The following is a 27,908-nucleotide window of genomic DNA, read 5'->3' as shown; positions in this document are numbered from 1 at the left end:
CCCTCTGGTCCCCAGTCCCTGACCCCAAAGCCCTGGGGGTGGGGTACAGGGAGGGTGGGTCTCCCCTCTTCAATTCCTCCTATTGTTCCCCAGAAGTCTTATCTGGGTTGTACGTCCTGTCCCCCCCCTTAGAGGTCCCTCCCCCCATTGTCGGCCAAAGGGACCTCAGGCCCACAGGGAGGCTCCTGCTCCTCCTCACCCTCCCACCCCAGCAGCCTATTGTCTGCTGAGGAAGCCCAAGTACACGTGACCAAGCCCAGGGGACAAATGGACACAGTGGACACACCGATGCCCACGGACCCAGGATAGGGCATCTGGACATGGATCTCGGCGTGTTTGGCTTTCTCTGTCCCAGGGGCTGTCCCATAAGTAGGGAAGGGTGAAGGCCCCTGTGGGCTGTGCATCTTGGGTCTGTGGCCTGAAGAAGAATCCTTTCCTGCTCACGATGGATATGCCTTATGACCTCGCAGACCGCAAAAAGAAGGAGATCCAAAGCTGAAAAGGGCCACAGCCCCCAGCCTCCTCTCCACCTTTCCATTCTCCCTCAGCAGAACCTGGAGGCCTCAGAAGGAAAGGTACTCGGGCATTTAGTGCTTTAGAATCTGGGTGTTGGGGGAATGGTGGGAAGTCAGACCACACTGGACTTCCCAAGGAGTCTAGAATGGAGAGTTGGGAGAAAAAGGCTGGGGAAAGGGCAGGATATACCTCTAGGAACTAGGGTTTTCCAGTGGTCCCAAGTTCCAGGTCTAGACTGTGAGATGCTGCAGCTGTCGGTCAGGTACAAAGACAGTGACATCTTTTCTCTTACACCCTGTGTCCTCCTCTCACCAGGCTGTCCACACGCCAGCTGGTTTCTCCATTTCACTTCACCCCACCAACCCCTCCCATAGCTCCCCTTCCCTCTGCCGAGACAGCAGCCTTAGTGATATCACAAAACCTTTATTTTCAGAAAACCGAAAGAAACAAAATCAAAATCAAAACCAATCATTTTTACCTGGCCCCTGCCCCAGCCCTCCCACCCACCCACACATCCTCCTTTTGGGGGGGCACCTGTGATGCATGCAGAAGGGGTGGGAGCTGAAGGAACCTACATTCCTTAAACAGAAAGAAGTCCTTTTGAGTCTAGGTATCCTCATCCAAGTCAACACCACTCCCAGCCTTGCCCCCTCTCCAGACACATCAAGAAGGAATTCTGAGGTGGTGCCAGAAGGTTTGCCCTGAAGTTCCTCGGGAAATAGGGTGGCCGGGCCAGCACCACCCCAGGCCTTCACCAGTTACAGCTCATCTTCATCCAGCTTGGCAAGTCTGGCTTGGCAGGGAGGGGTATTTGGGATTGGTGGAGCTGGAGGAGAGTCACAAGGAGCTTGGGGGAAGTCACTGAGGGCCTGAGGAAAGACTCAAGTCAGAGGATAAAAAAAGTTCCGGAATCCACCCTCACTCCTGTCTTTTCAGTGCATGCCCTAGCCAAGCCACCTCCTCTTGCCAGGCATCTTAGATGATCCGAGACCATCAGCCTCTCCCAGGGTTGAACTGGAGGAGGGACAGGTAAGAGTAGGGCAGTAGGAAGGGGCAGACAAAAGGCAGGTGGTGGTTATAAGGAAATATGGGGGGAAGGGAATTTAGGGATCCCAGAACAAGAGGAGCCCTCCCCATTCTATAGCAGGGGCGCTCCATTCCTCATACCTGTGTGTCCAGGGGCAGGGGGGCTCTGGCCACCTCCCCTTTGGGCAACAGCAGCAGGGAGGGGAGAGAGCCATTGATGGGTGCTTGTGTGCTGACCTGGGCCCGGTCTCCAGGCCGGATTCTCCCAGGACTCCCCACCCTAAGCCCTCCTGGCCGCCCCAGGCTGTTGGTCTGACTCTCCCTCCTCTGATACTCAATGGGTGACTGCAATGCTGGGGCAAAGAGAGGAACAGAAGGAGAGTTACAACAGAGACAGGCCTTTTCCCTAAGAGCTCTGCCCAGACCACCCTCCCACTTTGCCCTCCTCCCATGAACTGTCAATCAGTATAAATTGCTGGGGAGATGAAGAGAAGCTGGGGTCAGAGGGCAGGGATTGGAGACTGGGCAGTGAGGGAGGGATTCAGGAGGTCAAAGGGCCGAAGGAACATGTAGGGGAGGGAGGGTGAGAGCTTCACCATTGAGAAAGTTCCGCTGGCTTTCCAGGATCTGAGCCACTTGCTTGATCCAGGCCTGACTGACCGCAGGATCTGCAGTCTGTAGGACATAGCGCTGGATCCCACCCTCTGGCCCTCTGGAGGTCAGTGCAAAGCGGCAAGGGTCACCTTGGAGGTTCCCCTCCAGTCCCAGGCAGCTCACCTGGATTGGCAAATAGGAGACAGCCCCCAAATTCTTTAGGCCCTCTCCAGTTCCTGCCCCTTCCAACAAATCCAAGAACCAGACATTCTCTCAGAGGTCTCACCCTATCCCAGGCAGACCCCTCCCTTGTGGCCTCCTCCCCACCTTGATGCTGCTTTTGTACACATATCCAGCCTGCGTTCCACCTCGTACTCCTCCTCCCAGGGCCTCGCTGAAGATGATGATTTGCTCAAAGAGGAAGACACGTCTCTCTCGACCCCGGGAGGAGAGCAGACCGCCAGCCTCAGGCTCTGTGACCCAGAATGTGTCCTGGCCCAAGAGCTTCCCCTGAGCAGTCAGTTTGCCCTAGAACCAAAGGACGGTGGCTTTGAGAAAAAAGTGAGAAGAGAAAAGGGGCACTCTCTGTTCCTCCCTCCTTCCCCTGACGCTCCCAATCAACCATGGGGTCAGTCCCAGGGGAGGACAATTCCCTATTAGGACGTCCCAAGTACTCAGACTGGGGCAGAAGAGCATTGGGCCTCCAGTTTCCTGTTCTATCCCCATACCTCAAACCCCCGAAGTCTCCCCAGGGTCATCATGTCATTGCAGCGCTTGGGTACAAAGCACATGACCTCCACAGCTTGCTGGGTCGCAGGTGAAGAGAGAAGCATTGTCATTGTCAAGGAAGAGACCTCTTCAGACCATGTTTCACTTCTCAACCAGCCTCCCCGTAAAAGGGAGACAGCTCAAACCACCCAAGGAGCTGGGAGAACCCAGAAGACTAAAACAGTAAGATCCTGGAAGGATAAAAAAAAGTGTCCAGGAAGATCTGGGAGTCCTCACCTCCAGCTCTTCAGTATCCATCCCAGCTCTACTGTAATATTTGAGAAAATCCTAAAATGTAGGAAAGAAACGCTCAGGGAGGTTTTGAGGACACCCTCAGAAACTCTCACATCCTCCCCTTGAAGGCACAGGTGAGGATGCCCAGGAAGTATGGGGGGCGCCTTAGGAACTCTGAAGAGATGAATGAGAAAAGGGCTGTCCCAACTAGAGGTACCCCCAGGGAACAAGTGGTCCTGACCTTGAGCAACAGCTGGTATTTCATGATCCTCTGCACTGGTTTGATGAGGAGGTCATTGAGCTGCAGGCGGTGCCCTAGCTGCTGCCGGAGCTCCTGGGGACAGGGACTGGGTGGTTATGTAGCCTGGAAAGCCTGATGATTCTGTTCCCCTTTCCCCAAGGTGCCTCGGCCACTGACCTCAAAGTAGCTGTCCCCAAACTCTGACACCACGTGCTCGGACTTGGGCTTATTCTGGCAGTACACCACGTACATATGCAGCCTGCGCTCCTAACAGGGGTAAAGTTTAAGGAGAGCCAGATGGGTGCGGAGAGAAAGCCCCTCTCCAGAGAGCTGTGACCCACTCCCAAGCCCCTCCCCTCCAGGGCCCCACCCTCTTAGGCCTCACGTGTTTGATGAATAGCTGAGCCAGCCAATCAGGATCCTTCAAACACTGCTGCAGCTCCTGCAGGAAATAGCTGGAAGGGTTGGCAGGGAAAAGGCTGGTCAAATACCCCCACCCCACTCAACTTAGAGCTGTCTACCCTAGCTGTGCCATTAAGCCACTCCAAACGTTCCTCAGGCAGCAGTGGGCCCATGGGTGGGATACAGAGACTACCAAACATCTATGCCCTTCACCCTCACTCTCAGGAATCCATCACTCACTCTCGATGCCACTCATAGATTTGCTGGATGTTCCCAAACACAATCCTGTCACGGCCTCGAAGACTCTCTGGGACCCCCTGAGCGGCCATGGTGGCCATGTAACCCTGTAGGAAGGTTGGGGTGAGAGCGTGAGCGTCAGGGGCCAGCCCTGGTAGGAAAAACCCCTCCCCCCCAGAAGTCTAGGATGTAGGGGGGTGCTGGGAAGGTGGGACAGAGGAGTATCAAGGCATCCCCTAAAATTAGCCTTGGGCAGAGGGAAAGGGCTGGGCTAGAGCTGAGAAGAGAAAAGGGACCTACCTCCACAATCTGCCCCAAGTCATCCACATACATTTTCTCTGTCTCTACCAGTTCACTCAAGACATACCTGGGAAGAGAGCAGGAGTGCACATGGTTGATTTAGCCACTTCCTCCCTACTGGACTAGAAGCTCCTTCATTACCACAACCAACCTCAGAGGAAATTCCAAGTATCAAATCTAAAATGTGAGGGACAGTTCTCTGGAAGTTGCACAACTGGGGGGGCGGGGGGAGGGAGCAAAAGGGAGGGAGAGTGTGGGGACACTTACATACTCCTTTCCAGAGCCTTCTTCTTCTGTTCCTCCTCACTCTCAGGGGCCTGGGATAGGGTCTCCTCCTCAGGTGGCTGGAAGGAAAGAACATCCTAGAGTAAGCAAATGGATGCCTTTTGGGGAGCTGTGCAGATCCATTTCTTCATACCTGTGTCTTATCTCCAGGGCCCTCCAACAATGTGGTCAGCAGGGTCAGTTCTGGCAGCTCCTCTCCAGTGGCTAGAGCTGGTTCCAGCATCCAGTTCTGGGAACCAGAGGTCAAGTGTCGGAGGTCATGGACAGTAGCTACCTCTCCCCAATGACCAGTGGCCCCCAACCTGCCCTCTCTCCCAGTGTCCTTCATGGATGTCATACATGCTTCTGTGGTGCTCCCTGCTCACCTCATATGGTCCAGCCTGGCCACCGTCTGCCTCAGTTTCCACACTGAGACAATGTTTGGAATGACCCAACCATCTTCTCAGGCCACTGACTGGCCCTGGGGGGCCCGGGGAACAGGGGCCAGAGCTGAGGCCAGAGCTGGGGCCAGAGAGGGCAGCCAGACCCGAAGCAGCTGAAGCTGAGATACTCCCCTCACTGCCAGCAATGGAATAGGATTCTAATGGGGAGTGGGGGGAGAAAAGGGGCCATAGATATTACTCTAGCTCCAGATGCAGGGCCCCTAGGGAGCTCCCAGAGGCTCTTCTTCATGATGCTGAGCCCCTCTCCCCCAGGGCCCACTCTCTTGCCATCCTCATTTGAGTTGGCAGGGATAGAAAATTTCACCTAGGCACCCTTGGAAGGAAGGACAGTAAACACCTGGGCTCCCAAGGCCTGGAAACCTCCGTTCCCCCATATCCTGAGCATGGCATAGATATGGGGGGGCAGCCATCTGGGCAGACACTGGAAGTTGAGGGTGGCCATCTGCTCTCCTACAATCTGCCCCCTTCCAATGGGCACAGACCATTCCCTGAGAAGGTGGGGGGGGGCAGCTAAAAGCCCATCAGCCACCCCCAGACTCCTCCTCCACCAGTTGCAGTAATCACTATAAAAAGAAAAGACTTCTGCAGCCCATCTCCCCAACACATGCACAAACCCAATAGAGGGGGCAAGTGAGGAGAGCTCGTGAGGGCTATCTGCCCTGGGCCCAGGAACAGAGGAGCTGTGCTTTGTCATAAAGCCCCTGCTAGACCCCCATCCTCATTCCTCCATTCCTCTGGCCCTTTTCAGATCTGAAGTAGATTCTCAGCAAAAGGATTTAAGGAAGATGCAGTTCTAGGCCCAAGGGGATTGTGGATGGGTTTTTCTCATACCCAGTTGACTACAAAACAGAGAGCAGTCTCCTGCCCCTTCCCCAATTTCCTTAACTTGAACTGATAAAAAATTTGGAGGCAGACGGGATCTTGGAGATCATCTATTAAGTCACTTTCCTGGAAAACACAGGTACAGGTCTCCAGCCTCTAAATCCCTAGGGTCAGCGCAATCCGAAGTCCTGAACCCTCGGCCCACCCCCCCCCACCCCCCGCCCCAACTCAACACTGGGCCATTGCGACCTCCTAGAACTCACCACGTCCCCCCCGGGCGAAGCAGCAGCCGCATTTTGCCAGCACTTTTCGGATCACATGGGGACAGGCACAGCGACCCCCCTTGTGCCCCCCCCGCATGGCGCCCGGGCCCCCCCGCACCCCCCACCCGGGCCGGCCATGCAGGGGGAATCACGGGGGGCGGGGCGGGGACGGCGCCGGGCGCGCACCCCCCCTCCCTCCTACCCCGCTCCAGGCTGGGGGAGGGGGGGAGGGACGGAACAGGGAGGGGGAGTCCAGGGGTAGGCGGAAGTCTGGTCTGGAGGAGGGCTGGGGGCTCTGCAGAACGGGCGGCGCGAGGCCGGGCGGCCGAGCTGGGCGGGGAGTGTTTCCGGAACCCAGTCGGTGCGTGGCCCGGGGTCCAGATGTCCAGCGGGGAGGGGAGGGATGGTGGGGGAAGCTGGGCCGGGATGCGGCAGCCTCTCCAGCTCTGTCTCCGGCCTCTCGGGTTTGGGATGGTTCTAGGCCCGGGCAGGGAGAAGGCGGGGGCCGACTCCCCGAGTCACTGGCGCTGCGCGGGTCCGGGCCGAACGGCGAGCCGAATAACAGGCCCGGCCGCGGTGCCGCCGCGGGGAGGGGCCTCTGCGGCCCAGCTCCGCCCTCTCCCTCCCGTTCCCCGCTCCAGCCCCAGCCTGTGCCGCGCTCCAGCCCCAATCCCCCTCCCCCAGGCACCACCACGTTCCCACTCCACGTCCCCACAGCCTCCGCCTCTCCACTCCAGCCAGCCTCGGCTCCCCCGCCTCGGGTTCCCCTCCCTCCTGCCTCTCGGGCTCCCGACTGCGGTGCGCTGGGTGGGGGTTAAGCCGGGCGGCGGGGTCTGCCCAGGTCGCCCCTCAGCCTCTGCGGTGGAGAAGGGAGCGGACGGATGGGCCTGGATCTGTGCGAAGACGTCCTGGGTGTTGGGACGGTCCCAAGCCGCGCAGGGGTAGACAAGCCCCCTCCCCAACTTCGGGGATGAGTGAATGGGGAGCTCTGTGGGGAACACCGCCCAGGTGCCGCCCTCTCGCCAGACCCTTCTTTCCTCCAGGCCCCAGGACTCCAGCTGAGGCTAATCACCAATTAAGGCGAAGTCCTGGAGCCCGGGCTGGCGACGAGCCAGGGGTGGGGCGTGGGGACACTCCGCCTGCGGGGGCTCGGGACCAGCTGATGTGGGGGACACACAGCGGACTAGAGGGCGAGAAGCCTGGAGGTCTTGGCAATTAAATGGGTCTCATGCAGATTAGATGCGAACCTTTATGCTAATAAGCGCAGCATTATTTGAATTCGCCACTGTGCGCAGGACCGCAAACTGTGCCCACCCACCCCCAGCTTCTTACCGGGCAGCGGAGCCCAGGCGGGAACCTCACGTTCGCGTTCCCCTTTCTGATGCCCCTCGGTACAGTCAGACTGTGGCTCGGTCCCTCCTGGCCCTAGGGGGCTTCTCTTCGGGGGCTGTGTGGTAGTAAGGTAGTAAGATTGGTAGTAAGGAAACCGCCCTCCACGCCCAGACTTGACCTCCCGCTTTCCCTTCTTCCTCCTGTCAAATCCACATTGTTGTAAAACGGTAGCCGAGGCTGGGTTGGAGGGAGCGGTTCACCCAGACCAGGGCTATGGCCCTCTTTTGGAACTCTTAGATTCCTGCAGAATTCTGCCCTGCAGAATTCCTGTTTGCAGGTAAATTCATTTGTGGGGTGCAGACCTCCTGAAACCGCCTAAAGATACCCGACCCCACCGTGGTCCCACTTTCTTACCCCCGCCTGCCCGGGTAGGGCGCATGCGCGCAGCATGCCCCCCATGACCCCCAGTATCCGGTCAGTGCGGCCAGGGGCGGGGCGGTCCGGGGGCTTCATGCTGGACCCCTACCCTGCTCCAAGTTTCAGGGCTGAGGGGGCACGGAAGCTGGGGGGCTCAAGGCCTGCGTGCGTCCGGGGAGTTGCTGCTGCCGAATCCGCCCCCTGCCCGGCTCCGCCCCTACTCCCATCCCAGCCAAACTTCTCAAAGGGGTAGGGTTGTTCCTTTCTCTACAACCAAAGTTCAACAACAAACAAACCCCTCTAAATCCCGATTCGGACATGGAAGTGGCAGAAGCCCACTAAATACCTTCTCCCCAAGCGCTCTGGAGACAGAGAGACTGGGGAGATACACAGGGATTTCCCCCGACCACCACCGCCTTCCCCTTCTCAGCAGGTTCCGCTCCCCACCCCACCCCCACCCTGGTCCACAGAACTGAACGGGTGTGGCATGGAGAGTTGCATATTTTACTTTATTTTTATTAAATTAAAAGCTACAGTCTGGCGGCGATTCCAGAACAGGGTAAAGAGGCTCCTTATAGGGGGCAGAGAAGAGCGGGAGACAGACTGACAGAGACGGAGACACAGGAGAGAAAAGACAAGGTTAAGGTAGAAGGGGGATTATTTCTGAAGAACACACAAGGCCGGCTCCTTGGGGGCTCACACCAGCCCCATTCCCCCTCCCCCACACCTAAGTTCAGCAGTGGAGAAGTTTGTGGGGGCAGGGGGCTCAAGAGACCCTCCCTCCCCACCCAGGTCCTTTCTCAGCTTAGTCACTGGAGCACAGCACATACCAGAAAAAGCCAAGGGCAATGGAGGGGGTAGGGAGATCGGGAGTATGTACACAGGGAGGAGGGGAGCAGAGCCTTCTGCCAGAAGGGAGTGGCTCTCGCACTGCACTGAAGCACTTGGCCTGTGGGGGACAGGGGAAGGGATTGCCCCCTCCCTCTCTGAACTCCTTCCCCAGTCAGACTGGTCCCCTATTTGTGTGGCGTGGGGGGCAGAGGGAGAGAGGAGAACAGAGGCTTCCGCTGGGTCCTATGGAGAAAGGCAAGGGCCTGGCAAAGGGGACGTCCTTCAGTCATCTGTGATACCCTTGGCTCTCAGCTCTTCTTGCACCCGGGTCAGGTACGTGGGGTCCGGGTACCCAAACCTGGGAGCAAAGAGAAATGAAGGTCAGGATTAGCTGTTTTAGCTTACTCGTATTAGCCTCATGCTCACCTTCATTCTGGGTGCCCCATTCCAGCCCCTTCCCGTCTCCCCTAAGGATATGCAAATCTGAGATAACTTAGCCCACTTCTGCTTATTTTCATAGGTGAAGCTGGGCATATTGGACCAGGTTTAATGTAGAGAAACTGGGACGGAAAAGATGGTTGAATAGTTTGGGGGTGGTCCTCTCCAGTCGGGAGGTTCCCAGAGAGAGGGGGCCCGATGTGGTTCCCTCACTGGAAATGGAGAGAAGGGGAGGAGCCAAGGAAAAGAAAACGAAGGAGGGTCGCACAGCTGGGGTCCCCCTGTGCAGCTGGTCTTGTGGTGGATGTCGTTCCAGGTGATGACATTCGGTCTCCCTGTGGTCATGGACGTGCCAATAGTGAAGGTGAGACGCTGGTCAAATGCCTTGCGGAACAGGGTCAGCACCTTGTTGCCCTCAGGGCAGTCCGGGAGGTAGGCCACCCGTGTGGTGCCAGGATACCGAACTCCTGGGTTCGGGTGTTCAGCCTGGGAGGAAGGGGAAGCAAAGTGGACAATGAGCAGCTGGGCATCTGAAGGCCCATGATGCCAGCAGAGGGTCATCCTGGCCAGCTGTCTGTCTGGGGCCACCCCCAGCTAATGCTGGCAAGGCAGCCACAGGCTGACAGCCTTTCAAGGAAGGAGAGACTTCCTTGACAGGTTTGGGGAGCAGAAGCCTGTCTTTGGACAAAACCCTTACTGTTAAAGAGGTTCTTTCTGCGGCCTCAATCCCTCAAGTCTCAATTCGGCAATGAACGGATTCCCAAAAGTGACGGAAAGTAGCTGGTCCTTACTCAACAGACAGCTCAGCAGAAACGTGAAGACTGACAATAATCTATCTTGCAGCCTTCCCTTCTCCCACCTGAAAACACTCCCAGTGCTTCTTTGCCTGCCTAACCTGTTCCATTTTCCCATTACTCCTCTTCAGAGCTTCCTCATCCCTCTGCCAACCAGGACCGGCAATCACTCTTGGTCAAGCAGGAAAACAGCCATAGGCTCTTGACCACTCCTGTTTTAACCTTCCACTGTCATCAAGATTTTCCTCCCTTGTCAATCTGGAACACAGTAACGCTCTTGCTCTGTGAGGAGGGTCAGATCCCTTCGGGCTGTGCCTGCCTACACGTGAGCCACCATCTCCACGGAATTCACCTCTGCCAGGAATAGCTGATGACGTCCAAGGTCATCAAGGAAACGGTATTCAATTCCTTTCTCCCATACCTGATTTTCATGTGTGCCATGGAGTCGTGGAACGGAAAAGCTGGGCCTCAAGGGGGACCTCCCAGCTCCAGGGCACTGAGTGGGAAGGCATGCTGGGAGACGGCAAGACTACATCACATCTAACGAACACACTCCCCCTCACCCAGTTTTCCTAGGCCAGAGAACATGCTTGGGGCACACCAAAGGAGCTCGGGCTAAACCAAAGGGCAAAGGCAGGCCATAGGTCTTCTTACCCCCTGGACACCGGGCGGGAAGACGTACTGGATGACGATGGTGCCGTACTTCTCATAGCTTGGCAGCAGGAGTGTGGCGTCCTTAGAGACCAGCATCCGCCCATTCTGGGGCTGGTTGCCCACCAGCTGCCCATAGAAGCGGCCACACATGGGACAGGCCTTTTTCACCTGCAGGGCTCGGGTGATGCAGCCCTCACAGAATGAGTGCCGGCACTTCTCCAATGTCTTGGCATTCTGAATCTCCCCCAGACAGATGGGGCAGGTGCTCTCCTGCTCTTCTGTCTCCTCCCGAAGGCGGGGAGGAAGAGGAGGGGGTAGGGGAGGAGGAGGCGGGGGAAGCCCCCGAGCCCCTGGGGGCAGGAGCGGGGCTGCTCGCAGAGGGGGAGGGGGAGGCCCTGGGCGGTGCAGCTCAGGGTGTTCCCCACCACCCCCCAAAGCTAGGCAGCCCATAAGCTCTCCCTGCCTCTGAGCTTTCTTCAGCTCTTTCTCGGCCTCTTTCAGCAGCCCCTTGAGAGCCTTCCGGGCCAGGTAGAGCCCATTAGGAGGAGCAGGGGGAGGGCCCTGCGGGGAAAGCTGGAGGACATAGATGTCAGAAGTCTCGCCGTCTATGAGGATGGACACACGGTGCTCCTCCCGAAGCCGGGCCAGCCGGGCTGGGGTCTCCTTGCTCAGGAAGTCCCACACAGGCTTAGAGACAGTCACCTTGTTCTTGCAGGTGCCTCCACAGGCTGCCATTCTGGACAGGACGAACGACACTGCCCCCAGGGTGAAAGGGACTCAGGGTGGGGGGTCCCTATTTGACAAAGTCAGTGCCTCCTACTTCAGGTTCCTTTCCAACCCTATATTACCTCTACTGTCTCAAAGGCCAACCCCAACTCCTCCCCCAAGTTCATTTTCTGTCTCCTCCTATCTTTCAAACCCCCAGCACCCACTGAAGAGCAAAACAAGTTTTAATAACTTTATTATTATCATCATCTGAGCCAAGCATCAGTCTTGGTTCTCTTTACACTCCTCCCAAGATCACAGAAATCATCTAGCCCTCCTCCCTCTGGGTGAAAACTGGGTTCTTTAAAGGGGAGGGAGACTTTTTGACCCTCCTTTTTGCTCACTTTGATCCTGAAGAGCTTAGAATTGGCATGCAGGCTCTCTCTCTCTGTCCCTGCTCCCTACTTGTAGGTTGTGTGACCTGGTAGGTGGAAAGGAAAAGGAGGGAAAGTGAGAAGCCCCCTACCCCCTTCCCACATGCCCCAACCCAGCAGCCCATGTAACAGAAGACTGGGAACCTGGGTATAAGTTACTGGGAATGGGATTACTTGGCACATGGAATGGAGGAAACCAACTTACAGGTGAAAGCTGAAGTTCCCAAAGGAGGCACATACCTGGAAAGCCCATGGACGATGAAAGCAGCAGAAATTCCTCTTTTTCCACACTCAGCTGACCAGGTCTAGGGGGAAGGGGGACAGTAAAGGGATATGATGACCAATGTCACTCCACCAGCAGCCCAGAAACAAATCAGAAACTCCTCTTCCATTTCTTCTCCTTCTTTCCTGCAGAATCCCATCCCCAGCCTCTCCCCAAGTTGCTAAAGATGGAACTTCAACAATGCTAACTTTCCTCTTTTCTCCTCCAGCTCTGAGGCTCTGGAGAAAGCCTAGGGCACAGATAAGAGAAGTCAGGAAGGGTGAAAGCCCACACAGATGGAGGACTTTCCTGCCACCTCCCTCAGATCACATGGATAAGAAGATTTCCTAGGCTCCCAACTCCTTACCGTGCCCCATATTCCCAAGTAATTCAGCCCCTATCGCTAGGGAGACTTCTTTGAGGAGAAGTCCGTTTGGAATGCAAACAAAGTGGCAAGAACCCCTGCAATAACGAAGTTCTTACTGTCACCTTTTAAACCCAGCACTAGAGCATAAGCCTGTCAGCAACCCAGTCTGCATTTAGGGAGGGGTGGGGAACAGCAGGGGCTCAGCTGGAGGAGCCTGCTGTTTCCCCTGAGTCTTAACCATGTTCAGCTACAGAGGTGTACCTACAACACCTCCACATGTAGCTCAAATAGAAAGAGGGGCCATTAGTGTGACCTCAATTCCTAGACTGATCCAAAGGGGAGCGGCTCTGTTTGTGCCTCCATCATAGTCCCCTCAAAGCCATTTGCACCTCCAGGTTCAGAAAGTGAAATTGAAATCCTAGAACCTCAGCTCCTTCGGTCTGTCCAAGGTGGAACACCCCCCTCGCCATCAGAGGGAACCCAGGACCTAGATGTCCTTAGCTCCAAGTCCTGCTGGCACAGAAAAGGGAGGCGGGGCCACAGCTTATGCTGGGTCTCCGATTCCTCTGGGGCAACCCAGGCCGGACACAGGGCCAGTCCCTCCCTCCAGACAGAGGCCAGACAGGGGCAGCCGGGAGGGGCGAGGGTCCCTGGGGGCATCAACTGAGGCAGCCCCACCCCTCCCCCCATGACCTCCTGCAAGACCCAGAACCAGCCCCCACGTCCCCCTCTCGCCGGAGCCCCCAGAGCCCCAGCACTGGGTGGGGGTGCATGTCGGCCCGATCGCAGTCCTCAGAACCCCCAAATGGAGGCCAAGGCTGGAGGGTGATAGGAAGAGGATCGGCCAGGCGTGGAGGGGGCCCCTGGAGCCGCGCGCGGGTGAGGAGGCAGAGGAGGGGGCTCAGGGGGGGCAGGGAAGGCGCGCGGGGGGTGCGAGCGGGGTCCGGGGGGCGCGCGGTGGGTGTGGGGGGCGCCGGGCTCACCTACCTCTCGTCAGCGCCGCCATTGCCGGTCACATGACTGAGGCTGTTGCTGGGATGACGGTCTGGGCCCTAGCAACAAGGGGGGGGAGACCCCGAGACGGTGGGGGGGGGAGTTTGGAGAGGGGGTGCAGACCGAGAGAAAGAGTAGGAGGGAGGACAGCACCCGCTTCTCCCGTACAGGTGATAATCACCGTTTTCTCTGACCCCCTTCCATGCAAGAGCCCCTGCCCTTCCGCCCCAAAACAAAAATGGAAGCGCCGTCCCAGTCTTTGGAGGGAGGGGGTGGCGTGTGGAACCGAGGGTAGGAGGTTAAATCTCTTGGAGACGCCACCCTTCTCGCTTCCCCCTCCCGGGAGGGGCCCTCTGCCTTTGCTATTCCAGCCAGCTGTGTGGCGGCTTCAGCAAGCTGGTGGTGGATGGGTGGGCGAGGAGTGTCGGTTAGGTAGGTGGGCAAGGGGGCAATTTTTCTGTGATCCTTATGCTAGAAGGGCCTTTGAGGAATAATTTGGGATGGGAAGAAGAGTCATAGTAAAAAGAAAAGCACTGGTTCTGAAAAATAAACAAACCCCAGGACTAAACTATTTCAATTCCTTCCCTCATCGCTTGCCTTTTCCTAGGTTGTTACCTTCTGTGACCCCCACAACCTGCTCCCAGATGGGTGTTGGTAAGTGCCTCTGATTTTTGTTTCCACAAACAGGGATACTGAGGCCAGTGCCGAATGGGAGGTGAATACATTTTTCTTTTTAATGCCTTGCGGGGGGGTGGGGGGGATGTCAAGTCTATGGTTTAAATAGAGTTAAAAACTCTCAAAGAAAAAAACAGCTCTGTTCTGTTCTGCTTCCCACATCAGAGCAATCTCCGCCCCCAGTCCAACTCACTTCCCTGGGGCCACATCAAGCCAGGTTTTTCCACCAGCCAAAAGACCTCATCAGCCAAACAGTGCTGGATCTCCCAGACTGGCAACAACCTCTGTTTATCCACCCCTTTCTTCACTCCCCCTCTGGGCTGGAGGGTTGGTCACTTTTTTCTTTCCCAGGACCCTGCTGTCCTCTTCCTGCTCTGCAGAGAGGATATCTTTCCCAGGAAGCCTGGGGGACACCCAGTGCCTTCTTTTAGCTCCTTCATGCATGCTTTGAGAGGTTCACTCACCTTTACAAGAATGGGTGTGTGATCAAGCCCAGAACCCTGGGGGAAGAGGGGCAGTCACATCATCTGTTCTCCCTGCCCCAACCCATAGCTGAACTCCCACAAAGCTGGAGAGTAAGTTTTTCATTCCCATGCACACCCCTCACAACCTTTTAAGTTCACAGCTATCTATCTAGAAAGCCACATTCTTAGTTAGGAGCCCAACACCTTAAAGATCAATTCTTCATCTGGTCTCCACACCCCTAAGCACAGTGTTCCTCAGGAAAGTGGGGGAGGGGAGGCATGCCTATGAAGGAATACGGCTTCAATAAGTTACTTCCTATACAATGACAGCAATGGGAGTAAATACACAAGATGTTTTTTTATTAATTAATAAAACAAAAAAGATGAAAAACAGAAGCAACAAATGAAGACCATACTGCTCATGATACATCAGCCACATGGTCAGAAAACCAATTTCTAAAGAGCAACAGCTGCTGGTGTCACAGAGTTTTATTGCATTCAACAGGGGAAAAAGGTAGACGGTTGGAATGAGAGAGATCATCAGGCCCCTGACGGGAGATATTATAGGGGCTCTGATCTTTAGCCGTGGACTCCTCTTGTTACTTCCTCTGGAGCAGAAGATGGAGGAGAGAAAGGAAGTCTCTTTTATGACTGCATGACTTCTTGTGAGATCAGTCCAGCTAGATACAGAGCAAAGAATCTTTGCATCCCCACAGGCCAGTCGCTGGTGCCCATCTTTATGTTAAAAAAAAAAAAAAAAAAAGCGTAGAAGCCGTAAGGGGGATGGAGGGTAGCAAGAATGGCTGCCTTAGCCCCAGAGGCATTAGGGGGAGGGGAGGCCACTATCTGGTTCATCAGGGTCCTCTACATTCTGAGACTATCACATGTCATTTCGACTCTTTGGAGGAGGCCGGGTGATTGAGTTATGGCTCTGACTCCTCTCTGGGGGTGGAGAGTGAAGATGACAAAGAAGGCCATCTGTCCCCTGGGAGACACAGTAGCGGTATGGGACGAGAAAGAAAGGAACAGAGTGACAAATCCAACTGGAAAAAGGGTTTGAGAAGGGGCTGGGAAGGAAATATGTTAGGCGCACACCTCCAAGGACTCAAACTCTCCAGGGCCCAGGGGCCGATGAGAATGGAGGCCCCCACACTGGAGACCTTCATCCTCTTGAAATGACCAGGGTTGACCCGGGTACAGATATTCCCCCCTGCTGGGAATAAAACCTCAGGGATGGCTAGACATGAAGAAAGGAAATCTAGCACTGGGAATGAACCTTATACCCTGGCCCATCGCCCCAGCCTCCAGAACTGCCCACACCCCCACTGAAGGGTTCCAGCCCCAGGAGGCATGGGAGGTCCTGGTGAAGAGCAGCAACAAACATCTTCACCCAGACTTGAACACTTTGGTCATCTTTGGGCTCTTGTGCCCAAAGTACTGGGGTGGGGGGCGGAAGTGGGGTGAGGGAAGAGGTTGGAGAGCAGTCAATTCTTGACAAAGACCTCCAGTTCCCCACATAATCACGAGTCCTCCTGGATCCCACCTCTGTGAGGTGCCAGCCGGCTCGCCACTCTCCACCCCATGTGTGTGTAAGATGGGCCACATCCCATCACATATGTGCATGCCAGCACCCACAACTGTAGTATCTTTAAAGTCCTCCTTCCCAGGGCCTCCTGGGAAGGAGGCATGCCACAGTGAGTTCTATAAAGTTATCAGCAAAATTCAGACACTCTTAGTTTATCCCATGCAGCAAAGTGCATCCGGAGTAGCTTCTTGAGCCAGGTCCATCTGTCCAGTCAGGTCCTGAAGATGGCAGAGAACCCCCTTCCCCCATCACCTCGTATGTTATAGAAACAACAGGACATGTACAAAGATCAAGGCACTTGGGAGTGAGTCAACATTAACACTCTCATGAAGCAAGCAGACTTGTTGTGGGGGGGTGGGGCGGAGAGAGAGAAGGAAGAAAACTAGACAGGGGGAGATAGGACAATGTATTTCTGAAGGCCAGGAAGAGCCTACTCAACAAGATGGAGTTATCTGAATGGAAGGAGCCTGTAGCTAGTGTTTAACAAAGGAGGAAGAGAAGAAACAGTGGTCAACATTCCACAATTCCCCTAAGCCTCTCACAACCCTGCCACCTTGAACATAAAGCAGCAGTCAGCATGGAGTCAGGCAGTCTCTTAGGCAAAGATGTTGGTAATAAAATCCAGGAATCTCTTAGCATACTGCTCAGGATGCACAGTGGAGATCTCTGCCCCAGCCTGTGACAGGAGATAGGGAACACGGTGTCAGGCCACCCTGACACCTCTCCCCACTGCCTACCCTCCGTTCCACTCCACACCACTTCCATCCCCAACCCTTTGTCCTTTTGCCACCCCACTGCTCCAGCACAAAAGGCTCCCTGTTCCCAAACAGTCAAGACAGGAAGGCTTTGGGGAACCCTCACCCCATGTTTGACGGTTTTGGCCGCATGAGCTGCTTTCTTCTTGGCATCATATTGTGTCAGGATGTCAATAAGGCCCATAAAATACACCTCCTTCTGGGGGGCCCCTGGGGAAAGAAACCAGCAATGAAGAGCATGTGTTGTCCCAATTCTCTCTCCCAAAGAAGCAATCAGATCTGTTTTGAAAAGCTAAGCAGCCTTTCCACCCACCACCCTGGTCTCTGTTCTACAAGGCCAAGCCCTCCACCCCCCCACCCTCCACCCCCCACCCCCGCCCCACACCCTTAATAGTCCCAGAACCTTTCTCACCCTCAGCACTCCGGATGGCGTAGACATCAATGAAGGACTCAAACTCTCCAGGGCCCAGGGGCCGATGAGAATGGATGTAGCCGCCAATACCCTCAGGGGAGGTGCCATAGGAGCCCACGAGCGCAGGTGGTCCCGTCAGGCTACAGTCCCCATCCCCCTCTGACTCCTCCTCCCGCACAGGTCCCTCCTCCTCTGGGTCCGAGCCCCGAATGATGTCATGGATGCCCAGCAGAAGGCTGTAGTCCATGATCTTCAGCTGCACTAGGAACTGAGACCCCACTGAAAAGTCAGATACCTCAGATCTCCTTCCCCACTCCCACATACCACCCTTATACCTCCACTCCTGAGCTTCTGAGGCCCTCTTGGTGGAAGGAAGGATGCAGATTGAGGGAGTATATCATTGCCCTTTAGTACATAAATGTCCTGGTATCTGAGGTCATCCTTTTAACTGATTCTAGCCACCCCATCCATGGGTCACCTCCAGGAGTTTTTCATGTCTCAAACCCAACTCCCCTACATGCAGAGAACCCAAAGAATAAAAGGAAGGGGAGCAGTTCCCTCAGATGGTGAATGGGAGAAACAACCGCCCTGTGGGGAGCTAAAGGAAGCAGCTACTTCCCAAAGCACCCCAATCATCACCTCCACGTCTCTCTTTAGCTTCTCTAGAAATACTTTCTTCTCCTCTTCACCAATATAAACTTTCTGGTTCTTGTTGAGAAAATCCATATCCTTAAGGGTGGGCAATTCTTTAACCTGAAAATAAGTAAAGGGACACCTTAGGAATATATCCCTCTCCCCAAGGTCTCAGAGAACCATGCTCTACCTGGGGCTCTACGTCCAACTCAGTGGCTTTGAGGGGAGAGAGATCTTACATCCCCTCTCTGACTCCACACTGCAATGCTGCCCCAGAGGCTGTTCTCAGCTCTAGTGGCTTCTCCAGACTCAGTCACTGCAGCGGTACCCCAAATCACATCCCATTACCTTCTGCTTATGGCTTTCAGTCAAGACCCCTCATTCTGACTTTTCTTTCTTCTTCTTAAGCAAAAATAGCTGCTTGATACAAAGAACCCGGAGTGGGGGGTAGAGGGTAAGCATTTTACTCTTAAAGTTTGTCATCTTCATCCATCCCCAAACTTTCCACAGGAAATAACCTATGCCAGTGAGAAAGCACCTTTTTCCACTGCGCATTCCAAACATTTAATCCCTGGATCAGCACAGGTTTACATCTCTCTTCTTTTTGGCGGTTTAAGATAAGAATAAGTAGCTGACTATCCCTACCTCTATCCTAAAGAGATCCCTTTATCTGCCCTCCCTCATCCCTCACCCTATCATCTAATATTAGTATCACCTTTTCCTTATCGCTGGCTTCTCGGGACACTAGGGAGCCCTGTGGAGAGACCCAAAGATCAAGTCAGCAGAAGTGGCTAAAAGAATAGTCAGGATCCAGCTCCTAAGACAAGTACTCAAACCCCACAGTCTTCTTTCCTTTGAAACGAACCATCGAAGTGCCCTCCCAGGCCCTTCCCCATTCTCAGGCCATCAGGAGCCTCTCCCTCAGCCCTAGCTATCCTCTTCTTACCTTGAGGTCATACTTCCTGTGCACAGGAAGACGGTGGCTAAACATGTTGCGCATCACAAGCATGTAGCTGTCTTCGCTGTCCACGCTGACTCGGTACATCCCCAGGAACTGGGGCAGCAGTGTGTTGCCGTGGCACTTCACGATGTACTGGGGTAGAAGGGAGAAGGAATGGGGAGAAGCTGAGCAGTAAATGCATAAACAGCCCAGGGACGGGAGTTCAAATACCACCGTTCCAGGGTAGGGCAGACAACTTCAAGTAGCGAGATTACGAGGCCAAAAGTGGTGGGGACTGTTACAGAGGCCTGCGGTTATCCACGCCGCTCGGGGCTCCTCGTCTCCTCTGATGTAGTCCATCTGTGGAATGTCTCTTAATCTGACAGTGCCTTCTCTCATTTCCTCTTCATCACTCTTTGAGATGAGGAAGGTAAGATGATCCTTATTTTAGACCCTCTTTAAGTACAAGGGGTCACAGAACCAGGATTAGAAATGACATCTGCTTACCAATGAAGTGATTTTACCTAGATTAACATTTCCTGGTGGGCTAGATTCCTGTAGTAAAAATGTTTGCATGGTGCCCTCTTTCAGGGCTAACCATCTCTCAGTATTGCTGCCTACTTCTCTTCAGAGCCAGCCTTCTCGGAAAAGTAGTCCGCAATCAACCTACTTCCTCTCGTTTACACCTCAAGCCAGTAAAATCAGATCATACCCTCGGTTTTCCTCTGAAATCTCTCTACTCCTCCCTTCTTCAGATCCCTCAGTTGCCAAATCCAACAGGGATTCTAGTCATTGTATTTCAAGTAGGTGGCACCGGATCCCACTGACCAGTCTCTCGCCAGAACTCTCTTCACCCTGAGCCCCACTCTGCCACTCTTCCAATTCTCCTCCTGTCTCTCCTCGAATCCCACACAGAACAAACCAGGGCATCCGGCAATTCAGAGTCTCCTTCATGGGCTCCTCTCTCTACTTGCTCCTCAAGGTTCTATCCTCAGCCTTTTTTCAGGTCTTCTCCACACATTTCCCCATCAATAACCTCATCCATATTTACGGCTTTCATTACCATCTACTCACCTGTAACTCTCAAATCTACACTTCTACTTTCCTGAACTCCACTCCCCAACCACTTACGGGACATCTATATCTGGAAGAACTGTAGAAACCCTGCATTCAACACATCTAAATCAAAGCTGTCTTCTCCCCAAAACCGGTTTCTTTTTCTGCTTCCCAACTGTTAATGAGTGGACACCCAGTCATCCCTAACCAGGAATCTGGAGGCACCTCTGCCTGAATTCCCATGAGTCTCTCACAGGTCTTCCTCTGTGTCCGCTGCCATCCCTCCTCCAGCCTTCGTCATTCGTCATTTGGTTTTTTGAATAAACCAAACATTTTTCGAGTCTTTCATTTATTCCTTGCTCGTTGACTTTGGGGATATATTTCTTCAGTAGGAAGATATTCAGTGTTTTTATCACCAAAATATTCCAGAAACTCCACATTCCAAGTTAATCTAATCAGACAGAATAGCCTCCCTAATCCCACTTAGGACTGGATGTGACCATGGCTTCTCTCCTCCAGTTTATCCCCAATTGCGTGCTTATCCTGATTTTCTCTTCAAAACCGCATTTATTCCTGACAGTATATTTGGCATTAACACTTCACCTAATTCTGGCTTAGTCTACAGTTTATACTTTGCTGTATGTGTGCCCTTTACACATCAATCCACAGTGCTTTTCGATTATAAATGCCAAAGGAGAAGGAACACGTCTAACTTCTCCTATTTAGAAAAGAACACAACGAGGTATTCAGAGGCTTTTTCTGAAATTCCTCGTTTTCAAATACATGATGTCAAGTGCTTCTTGGGAAGCAAAATAGGTTGCAGGGAGGAGAAGGGATAGGAAGTCTCCCAATGTGCTCTAGCAGCCGAACTATGAATAGAGAGGAAGGGGAAAGAATGAAGCTGGAAAGAGGCCTGACCTGGTGGTAGTTGGAGAGGTTGCTATGCATGTCAGCAATGTCCTCACTGGATACTTCTTTGATGACCAGAGTTCGATCATAGGAGATAAGGAAGCGACCATCACTGCCTTCACTTTCACTTGGGGGACTTCGGGTAAGGGATACCTGGGGAAACAAATAGGCCAGAGGCTCTTTTCCTCTTTGCATGGAGATGCAAGTCATAGGATAATGGTCAAGTGAATGTGCCTGAAAGTGGATAAAACCCTTGCATCAAAGGTTGAGCTGGGTATCTTAATCTGATGACCCTACTATGGACTGAATGATAGTGAAAGCAAAATTTTTAATGTGGCCACATTTTCCCCCAAGGAAAGGGTAAGTGGCTTTCATCAGATTTTTGAGATGCCTGTGACCACAAATAGGTAAAGAATCAGACTTGTCAAGGCTCTCATATCTCCAAACATGACTGGCCCAAGGAGTTCCCCATTTGTTAGGGAGAAATGACTCCCCTCACCCGAAAACCCGAGTAATCTCACCAAGTAATCTTGGTCATCAATGCCAAATCGATCACGGAGGTTCCTGAAGACCTGGGGGCAATACTCCTTGAACTTGAAATGACTAGGCAGATTTTCCCTGAAATAAGGGTTTTCAAGGTAAGAAAACAAACTTAACAATATTACATTTATACAGGGCTTGACAGTTTACAGAGCACCTTCATACACATTACCTTATTTGAGTCTCATAAAACTCTTGTGAAGTCCTTTAAAGGGGTATATTTTTCCTTTATTTTATTCCCTATATTTAAAGGGGTATTTTATAGAAGGAGAGTCTGTAGCACAGGGTGGTTGAGGGGCCTGCTTCAAACACATGGCTGGTAAGCAGCTTAAACAAACCAGGATCTAATGCCCAGCCAAACAGTATTGTTTCCCAAATCTCATGCAAGTTCGAGACATCCTAAAATTGGCAATAGGTGCCACAGTTTTGAATGGCATCTTTTGATACCAGGAGCACTTAGGAGACTCAGATATTTCTTTCAAGCAGTCTCTATCAGAAGGCTAATGGTAAGGGCATCCAAATATATTTACTCTATGGTATCACCAGGTCAGATGAAAAACAAACTAGTATAAATATTCCAGCGTTCTCTACACTGGTAGTCATTACAATGGTTTCTTTGCACGATACTGAATTTCTGCACTGGGAAGGAGGTTAGAACATAGAATTTGTAAGTTGCCTTCCACATCTAAAACCTTCAACTCATGGCATCTTAACTCTTAAACTTACGTAATACTCTCTTCTGGGAAGGCTGACGTGAGAAGAGCAAGGATCTCCACGTACCTGTGGAAAAGGTGATTGTTGACCTTGATCTTGGAGCTAGCCTTAAAGTCATCTGGCAGCAGCATCACTGGGGGAGGCACCTGGCTGAGCTCATTGATCTGATAAGCCAAAACAAGAATAGGGAGCCAGTGAGTAGGGGTAAGGAGAGCTACTTCTACACTGTCTGGGCAAGAGTCACAAAAGGGCAACTCAAACCTCATTCCTTTAAAAACACTGGTTATGCAACTACTTGCCAGAGGTGAGAGAATGTGTTGACCTCTTCTGCTGCCCAGCAAGGACTGCAGTGAGCAACCCCCACACACAGCCCCTCACACTCCACCCCCGTGGAACTTCATGCTCACAGCAGTCATTTTATATTAGGCAAACCCTGTAAGCAGCTCAGGACTATTTTTAAAGCTGTGAGAAGTTCTAAAGAAAAAAAAAATACCCTCAGCAGACTCAAGACAAACAGTTCCATGCTCCATTAAAAACAAAACAAAAGGCATTTCTTAAAGTACAAAAGAGCGTTAATGGGACTCCGGGGAGTCAACAGCAACAAGAATGAGATGTCCACATCCTGCAGGAGGCATCTCCTTACAAACAGGACCAGTCCTTCCAGACCACCCTGACCCAGGTCTCTCTAGTAGGTCCCCACCTGCCTGGGTGTAAGGTAAAGAAGAGCAGCTGATTCTAGAGGGAATGCAGGTGGGCGGAAGATAAGAGTTCATTAAGGTATCTGTTCCTAAAGTCAAGCCAACCCACGGCCCAAAGGAGGCGAGCAACACATGCCCTCCCTGGCCCCCAGAGCCAACCATCTGCTAATTTTGGGTGGAAAGGGAGTTCCTGTACTAAGAAATCCCAAGGAGATGTGTTTTCCCCCCAGCGTTGCCATGGTACTGCTCACCCACCTTTAATAGTGCACTTATCATATGACTCTAATGGCTAGTTTATGTAAATTCCCCACCTAAATCATGAGCTCTTCAAGGGCAAGGACCAGCTGTAATTGTCTGCATCTCTCGGGTGCCTTGCTAGCATAATGTTTGGCACAAGGGGTCCTGAAGTGTTTATTAAGTGAATAAATGAATGCCTTGCCTAACTTTACTTGATCATTCAACACAGGTTATGAAGTGCAGTCTAACCTAAATCCCACAGATTTCAGTGAAACCGTGCTCCTCTCGTTCTCAGTAGAAAAGGAGGGCAGAACATATTCCTCCAGGGTGGGGGAAAAAAGCCACTTGAGATTCCCAGCCTAAAATTCAGCTACAGTTCTTCATGCCCCTCCTCGCCACCTGCTGTTAAGCAGGCTGAATCATCACTAAGACATATGTTCAAGGAATTCTCCATTCTAGACACTTGAAGTAAATGTGTGTTGGCTGGAGGGTGGGGTGTTGGAGCTAAAGTATATATACCTGGGGAAGCTGAGGCAGGTCTCATGTAACGCCCTCTATCCTTAGCAAAGGAAAATCCTCCTTGTTAAGCTTCCCAAAGGGATGGATGGGTCACCTGGAAGGTACGTATGAGAGGCAGCCCTACCTCCATCTGCTTTGCCCATCCCAAGTGCCTTAGCCTGGATACTCTCTAATTAAAGATATTACCACCCAGGAGTTGGGAGCAGTCCACAGAACCACAAATGCAAAAGGGAGCTGGCAGACCCCCAACGACATTTTAAACCCCAAATTAAGGAGGGGACAAAAACTGTATTCTCTTCACCTCCTGCCATGACTGTAACAATTCAAGGAAATGCATTCATAAAATATTGCCTGTTACATTCAAAGTCACCGCATCCCTCCCACTCCAGATCTGAGGGAAAAGGGGCAACAGTTGTGCATCCTGCACCTGAGTAAAGAAAAAGAGATTCACTGGCCTCTTTGGCCTCCTCCTCATTCCCAGGTCATAGCCTCTACCTGTTTCTAAAGTTCGCCATCATAGTGTCCCCAGGACCAGAGCTCCTCAGCCATCTGTTTGGTCAGAGATGTCCCCCAATTACACCAAACCCCATCACTCCAGCCAGCAACGGGGATGCAATTAAGACCAAAGAAATATACCATACATAAGTCCTAATGAGGCTGAGGGTGGGTAGCTTCTCTGAAATGTACCTCTGGAAGGGAAAGGAAAGGACAAGTAGGATCAGAAAGTCCAGGAAAGCCTGGAACTTCCCTCAAAGCCAAGGTTCCCAAATCAAGGACAGCAGCTGGAAAGGAAAGCGAACGATCCCCCTCATCCAGCTACCTTCCCTGCTCCCCTTCCACACGCACACTCTCACCGGAGACCTCTCTACCACCAACCCTGAAAAACCACTCCCCCTAATGTCCTTACAGCTGATGCCGGGTCCGGGCCAGTCTCTGTGGCCTGGGGCTGAGGCTGGACCCGGCAGGAAGAAGGGAGAAAGTTGGATTTCAGGTGGAGAAGGCGGAACTAGGGTGGTGGAACGTAGGGCGGAGGGGGAACCAAAAGCCTACATTTCAAAAAGCAACCAACCAAGCAACAACGTCTAAAACAAGATACGCCGGGGAACACCTGAGGTTTGGTGGGCAGGGACCAGGACAGCCGCGGGGAAAAGTGGCAGCGCGAGGGGCTCCGCAGGCGGGAGCGTGGAAACAGGGACGCCCGGAGGAGCACGAGCAGCTGGGTTTGGACGGGGCTCATGGGGGGCTAATGCCAGGTCTCACCGAGTGGGCTACGCCCCACAGGAACACGCCCACCAGCGGGTCGGCCGCCCGGAACACCTTCACCTTCTGCTGCACGAAATGCTTCTTCTTGGTTTTGGAGGCGAAGCCGAAACCCGGGCCCGGGGCCGCTGTCGCCGCCGATACGGTAGCCGGCGGGACAGAGGAGGACGCCATAGTCTCCCTCTCCGGAGGGTGCACCCGACTGAGTGGAAAACCCGAAGCGGCGGCGAAGCAGGCTCCCGACCCCGGAAGCGGTGCTCACCTGGGCCGACGTCACGTGACCGGAGGCTGCCCCGCAGGCGCGCAGCAGGGCGGTGCGGGACTGGCTCCGCCCCCTGGCGCCAGCCCGGCCCCAACGTCCGCGCGGTGGGTGGGTTCACCTGGCGCTGGGGGCGGGCGCTCGGAAGCCGTGTTCCCTGCGGGCGGTCGGCTGTCAGCCAGGCCCGGACCTGCCTCCGAGGCGATGGGGACGAGACCTGGGCAGGCCTGATTCACTCCAGGGATGGAGTGGGTGGGGCTCGGTTGCTGCAAAGTCGCCGCCTGCCGATTTTGCCCAGTTTCTAGGAGTAACCTCCCTCCCCAAAGCGCTGCTTTACGAAGTAGGAGATTCCTTAAGTGGTTTCGATGGATTAAATGTGCTTTTACAAGGACCACTCAAGCATCATTCTGGAGGGTGACTGGAGGAGTATTCTAAAAGTCTAGACAGAAGATGGCGAACTAAAACAGTGGCTGTTGGGATGGAAACGAGGGAATGGCATGTAAAGGCATATAGTTTGAGGGGCGCGGGGTTCAGTTGGTTACGCCGTCTGACTTTGTCTCGGGTCATGATCTCACAACCCACTTCGTGGGTTCGTGTCCCACATCGGGCTCTGCACCGACAGTGAGGAGACTGCTTGGGATTCTCTCTCCCTTTCTCTCTGTCCCTACCCCACTCATGCATTCTCTCTCAAAATAAATAAACTTAAAAATAAATAAATAAAGGTATGGTATAGTTTGAGGGGCGCCTGGGCGGCTCAGTCAGTTGAGCATAGGACTCTTGATTTCTGCTCACGTCATGATCTCAGTTTGGAGGATTGAGCCCCACTTCAGGCTTGGTGCTCAGAGCACTGACAGCATGGAGCCTGCTTGGGATACTCTCTCCCACTCTCTCTGCCTCTCTCTCTCTCTCTTTCAAGATAAATAAACATTTTTTAAAAAGATACAGTTTGGGGCTCCTGGATGGCTCAGTTGGTTAAGTGTCCGACTTCGGCTCAGGTCATGATCTCACAGTTTGTGGGTTCGAGCCCCGTGTCGGGCTCTGTGCTGACAGCTCAGAGCCTGGAGCCTGGTTCCAATTCTGTGTCTCCCTCTCTCTCTGCCCCTCCCCTGCTGATGCTCTGTCTCTCTCTGTCTCAAAAATAAATAAAACATTTAAAAAATTAAAAAAAATAAGATACAGTTTGATGTCAATTTGAAAAATTCTGAGTGGATGTGGGGCTTGAGGAAAAGGGAGACCTTGAGAATGAATCCCAGGCTGACCTGGTGGTGGTGACCTGAAAGGGGGCAGTTTGGTGACAAGTTCAGTTTGGAGTGTGTTTGAGGTACCTGAGGGCAATTGAACATATGAGCCCAGGGCTCAGCAGAATAGTCTGGGCTGGGGATACAGATTGAGTAATTGAGAACCTGTGGGTGTGGAGGACATCTCCCAGAGAAAGCATGGTGTAGACCAGCATTTAAGAGAGAAAGCGTGGTATAGATCAGCATTTAAGATGCCAGTGGGAGAAGACTAATAAGACTAAATGAAAGGAGCCAGGAGAGCAGGGTCACAGAAACCAGAGAGTAGAGTTTCCAAAAGGAAGGAGTCAAGAGTTGTGTCACATGTCATGGAGGGGTGAAGCAGACAAGGATGGAGAAGTGCCCATTGTATTTGGCAACCAGTGACCTTTGAGAAGCTGTGTCAGCAGAACAAGAGCCAGTTCAAGGTGAGCTGAGGAATGAATGGGAGGCAAAGAAGTGGGGAGGGGAAGCTTGAGACTTTGTCAGGAAATCTGGCTGTAAGAAAACAAGATGGGGAGTCATGTATGGAGAAACACAGTAAAAGAACACTTTTCGGGGCGCCTGGCTGGCTCAGTCAATAGAGCATGTGACTCTTGATCTCAGCATTATGAGTTTGGACCCCACATTGGGCGCTGGGCATAGAGAGTAGGTTAAAAAAATAAAAGAAACACACTTTTCAGGGAGACCTTACAAGAAGTGGAGAAATCACAAAGAAGATGCAAACCGCCCATCTGCATCACTTTTAGGTATTGTATATATTGGGTCTATGTAAGTATCTCAAGAATGAAGGATATAGAAGAGATTTGCTTTAGTCCAGAGAAGATTTATCACTTGTTAGATGCTCAACAGACTGAGCCACCCAGGCACCACTTGTTAGAAGGAAGAAAGGAAAGGATTAGTGCAGATATAGGTATGTGTGTAGGTATGGAGAGGAGATGAAGAATTTCATGCTCAGTTGCCTTAATTGTTGCCTAAGAGAGGAGGTGAGAAAGGATGGTGAGGAGTTTTAACCACCTGCTCTGGGAGGCAGGGGAGGAAACCGAGTAGGGATACACAGAAGTGGTAAGCAACACCCAAGAGCCAGTTTGCTTCCTAGGCTTTCAGTTGCCCCGGTGTTTTGGTCTTGCAGTTTTCTCCACTCATCTCAGAAGCTCCAAGGCATGAGCAGAGAGGACATGTAGGGGTAAGCTCTAAAATGGAGGTAGGGGACACCTGAGTGGCTCAGTCGGTAGAGCACGTGCCTCTTGATCTCTGGGTTGTGAGTTCAAGCCCTATGTTGGGTGTAGCGCTTACTTTATGAATGAATGAATGACTGAGAGAGAGACAGAGAGAATGAGCCAGGGAGGGGCAGAGAGAGAAGGGAACAGACGATCTGTAGCAGGCTCCGCACACTGACAGCAGCAAGCCCAATGTGGGGCTTGAACCCATGAACCGTGAGATCATGACCTGAGCCAAATTCAGATGCTCAACAGACTGAGCCACCCAGGCACCACTGGAGAGGGACAGAATTGATACTGGGACTGAGGTGATGGTCTGTGGGAAAAAATGAAGAGAATGGGATACCATTTTTTGTTAAAAATTATAAACAACCTAGATAGGCGTCCACCAGTACCGGAA

At 53.0% G+C, this 27,908-nt stretch overlaps 2 protein-coding genes and 1 long non-coding RNA gene across 3 annotated transcripts; 1 reads left to right on the top strand and 2 right to left on the bottom strand.

Moving 5' to 3' along the window:
- Positions 1-37: 37 nt before the first annotated feature.
- On the top strand, positions 38-15,046 carry LOC128316417 (uncharacterized). The gene is made up of 3 exons (XR_008300294.1): positions 38-575; positions 1,453-13,244; positions 13,966-15,046. It is a non-coding gene; the product is annotated as an uncharacterized LOC128316417 (long non-coding RNA).
- ARHGEF25 (Rho guanine nucleotide exchange factor 25) lies at positions 931-6,265 on the bottom strand. Its single transcript, XM_027071403.2, has 15 exons — positions 6,132-6,265; positions 4,969-5,183; positions 4,737-4,832; positions 4,586-4,662; positions 4,319-4,385; positions 4,022-4,125; positions 3,765-3,834; positions 3,557-3,646; positions 3,380-3,472; positions 3,142-3,192; positions 2,865-2,942; positions 2,464-2,664; positions 2,139-2,319; positions 1,684-1,895; positions 931-1,385 (listed from the first exon to the last, which is right to left on the bottom strand). The coding sequence occupies exons 1-15, from the start codon at positions 6,226-6,228 to the stop codon at positions 1,275-1,277; spliced, it is 1,743 nt and encodes a 580-aa protein (XP_026927204.1). The 5' UTR covers positions 6,229-6,265; the 3' UTR covers positions 931-1,274.
- PIP4K2C (phosphatidylinositol-5-phosphate 4-kinase type 2 gamma) lies at positions 14,831-25,055 on the bottom strand. The gene is made up of 10 exons (XM_027071404.2): positions 24,756-25,055; positions 22,108-22,205; positions 21,309-21,405; positions 20,797-20,940; positions 18,829-18,975; positions 18,598-18,636; positions 17,889-18,002; positions 17,250-17,517; positions 16,944-17,047; positions 14,831-16,758 (listed from the first exon to the last, which is right to left on the bottom strand). The coding sequence occupies exons 1-10, from the start codon at positions 24,927-24,929 to the stop codon at positions 16,678-16,680; spliced, it is 1,266 nt and encodes a 421-aa protein (XP_026927205.1). The 5' UTR covers positions 24,930-25,055; the 3' UTR covers positions 14,831-16,677.
- Between the last annotated feature and the right edge of the window lie 2,853 nt (positions 25,056-27,908).

This window comes from Acinonyx jubatus, chromosome B4 (genome assembly GCF_027475565.1).
Source record: "Acinonyx jubatus isolate Ajub_Pintada_27869175 chromosome B4, VMU_Ajub_asm_v1.0, whole genome shotgun sequence".
In the NCBI taxonomy this organism is placed as follows: Eukaryota; Metazoa; Chordata; class Mammalia; order Carnivora; family Felidae; genus Acinonyx; species Acinonyx jubatus.
The sequence above is the reverse complement of the archived record's forward strand: the minus strand, read 5'-3'. Positions and strand labels throughout refer to the sequence as shown.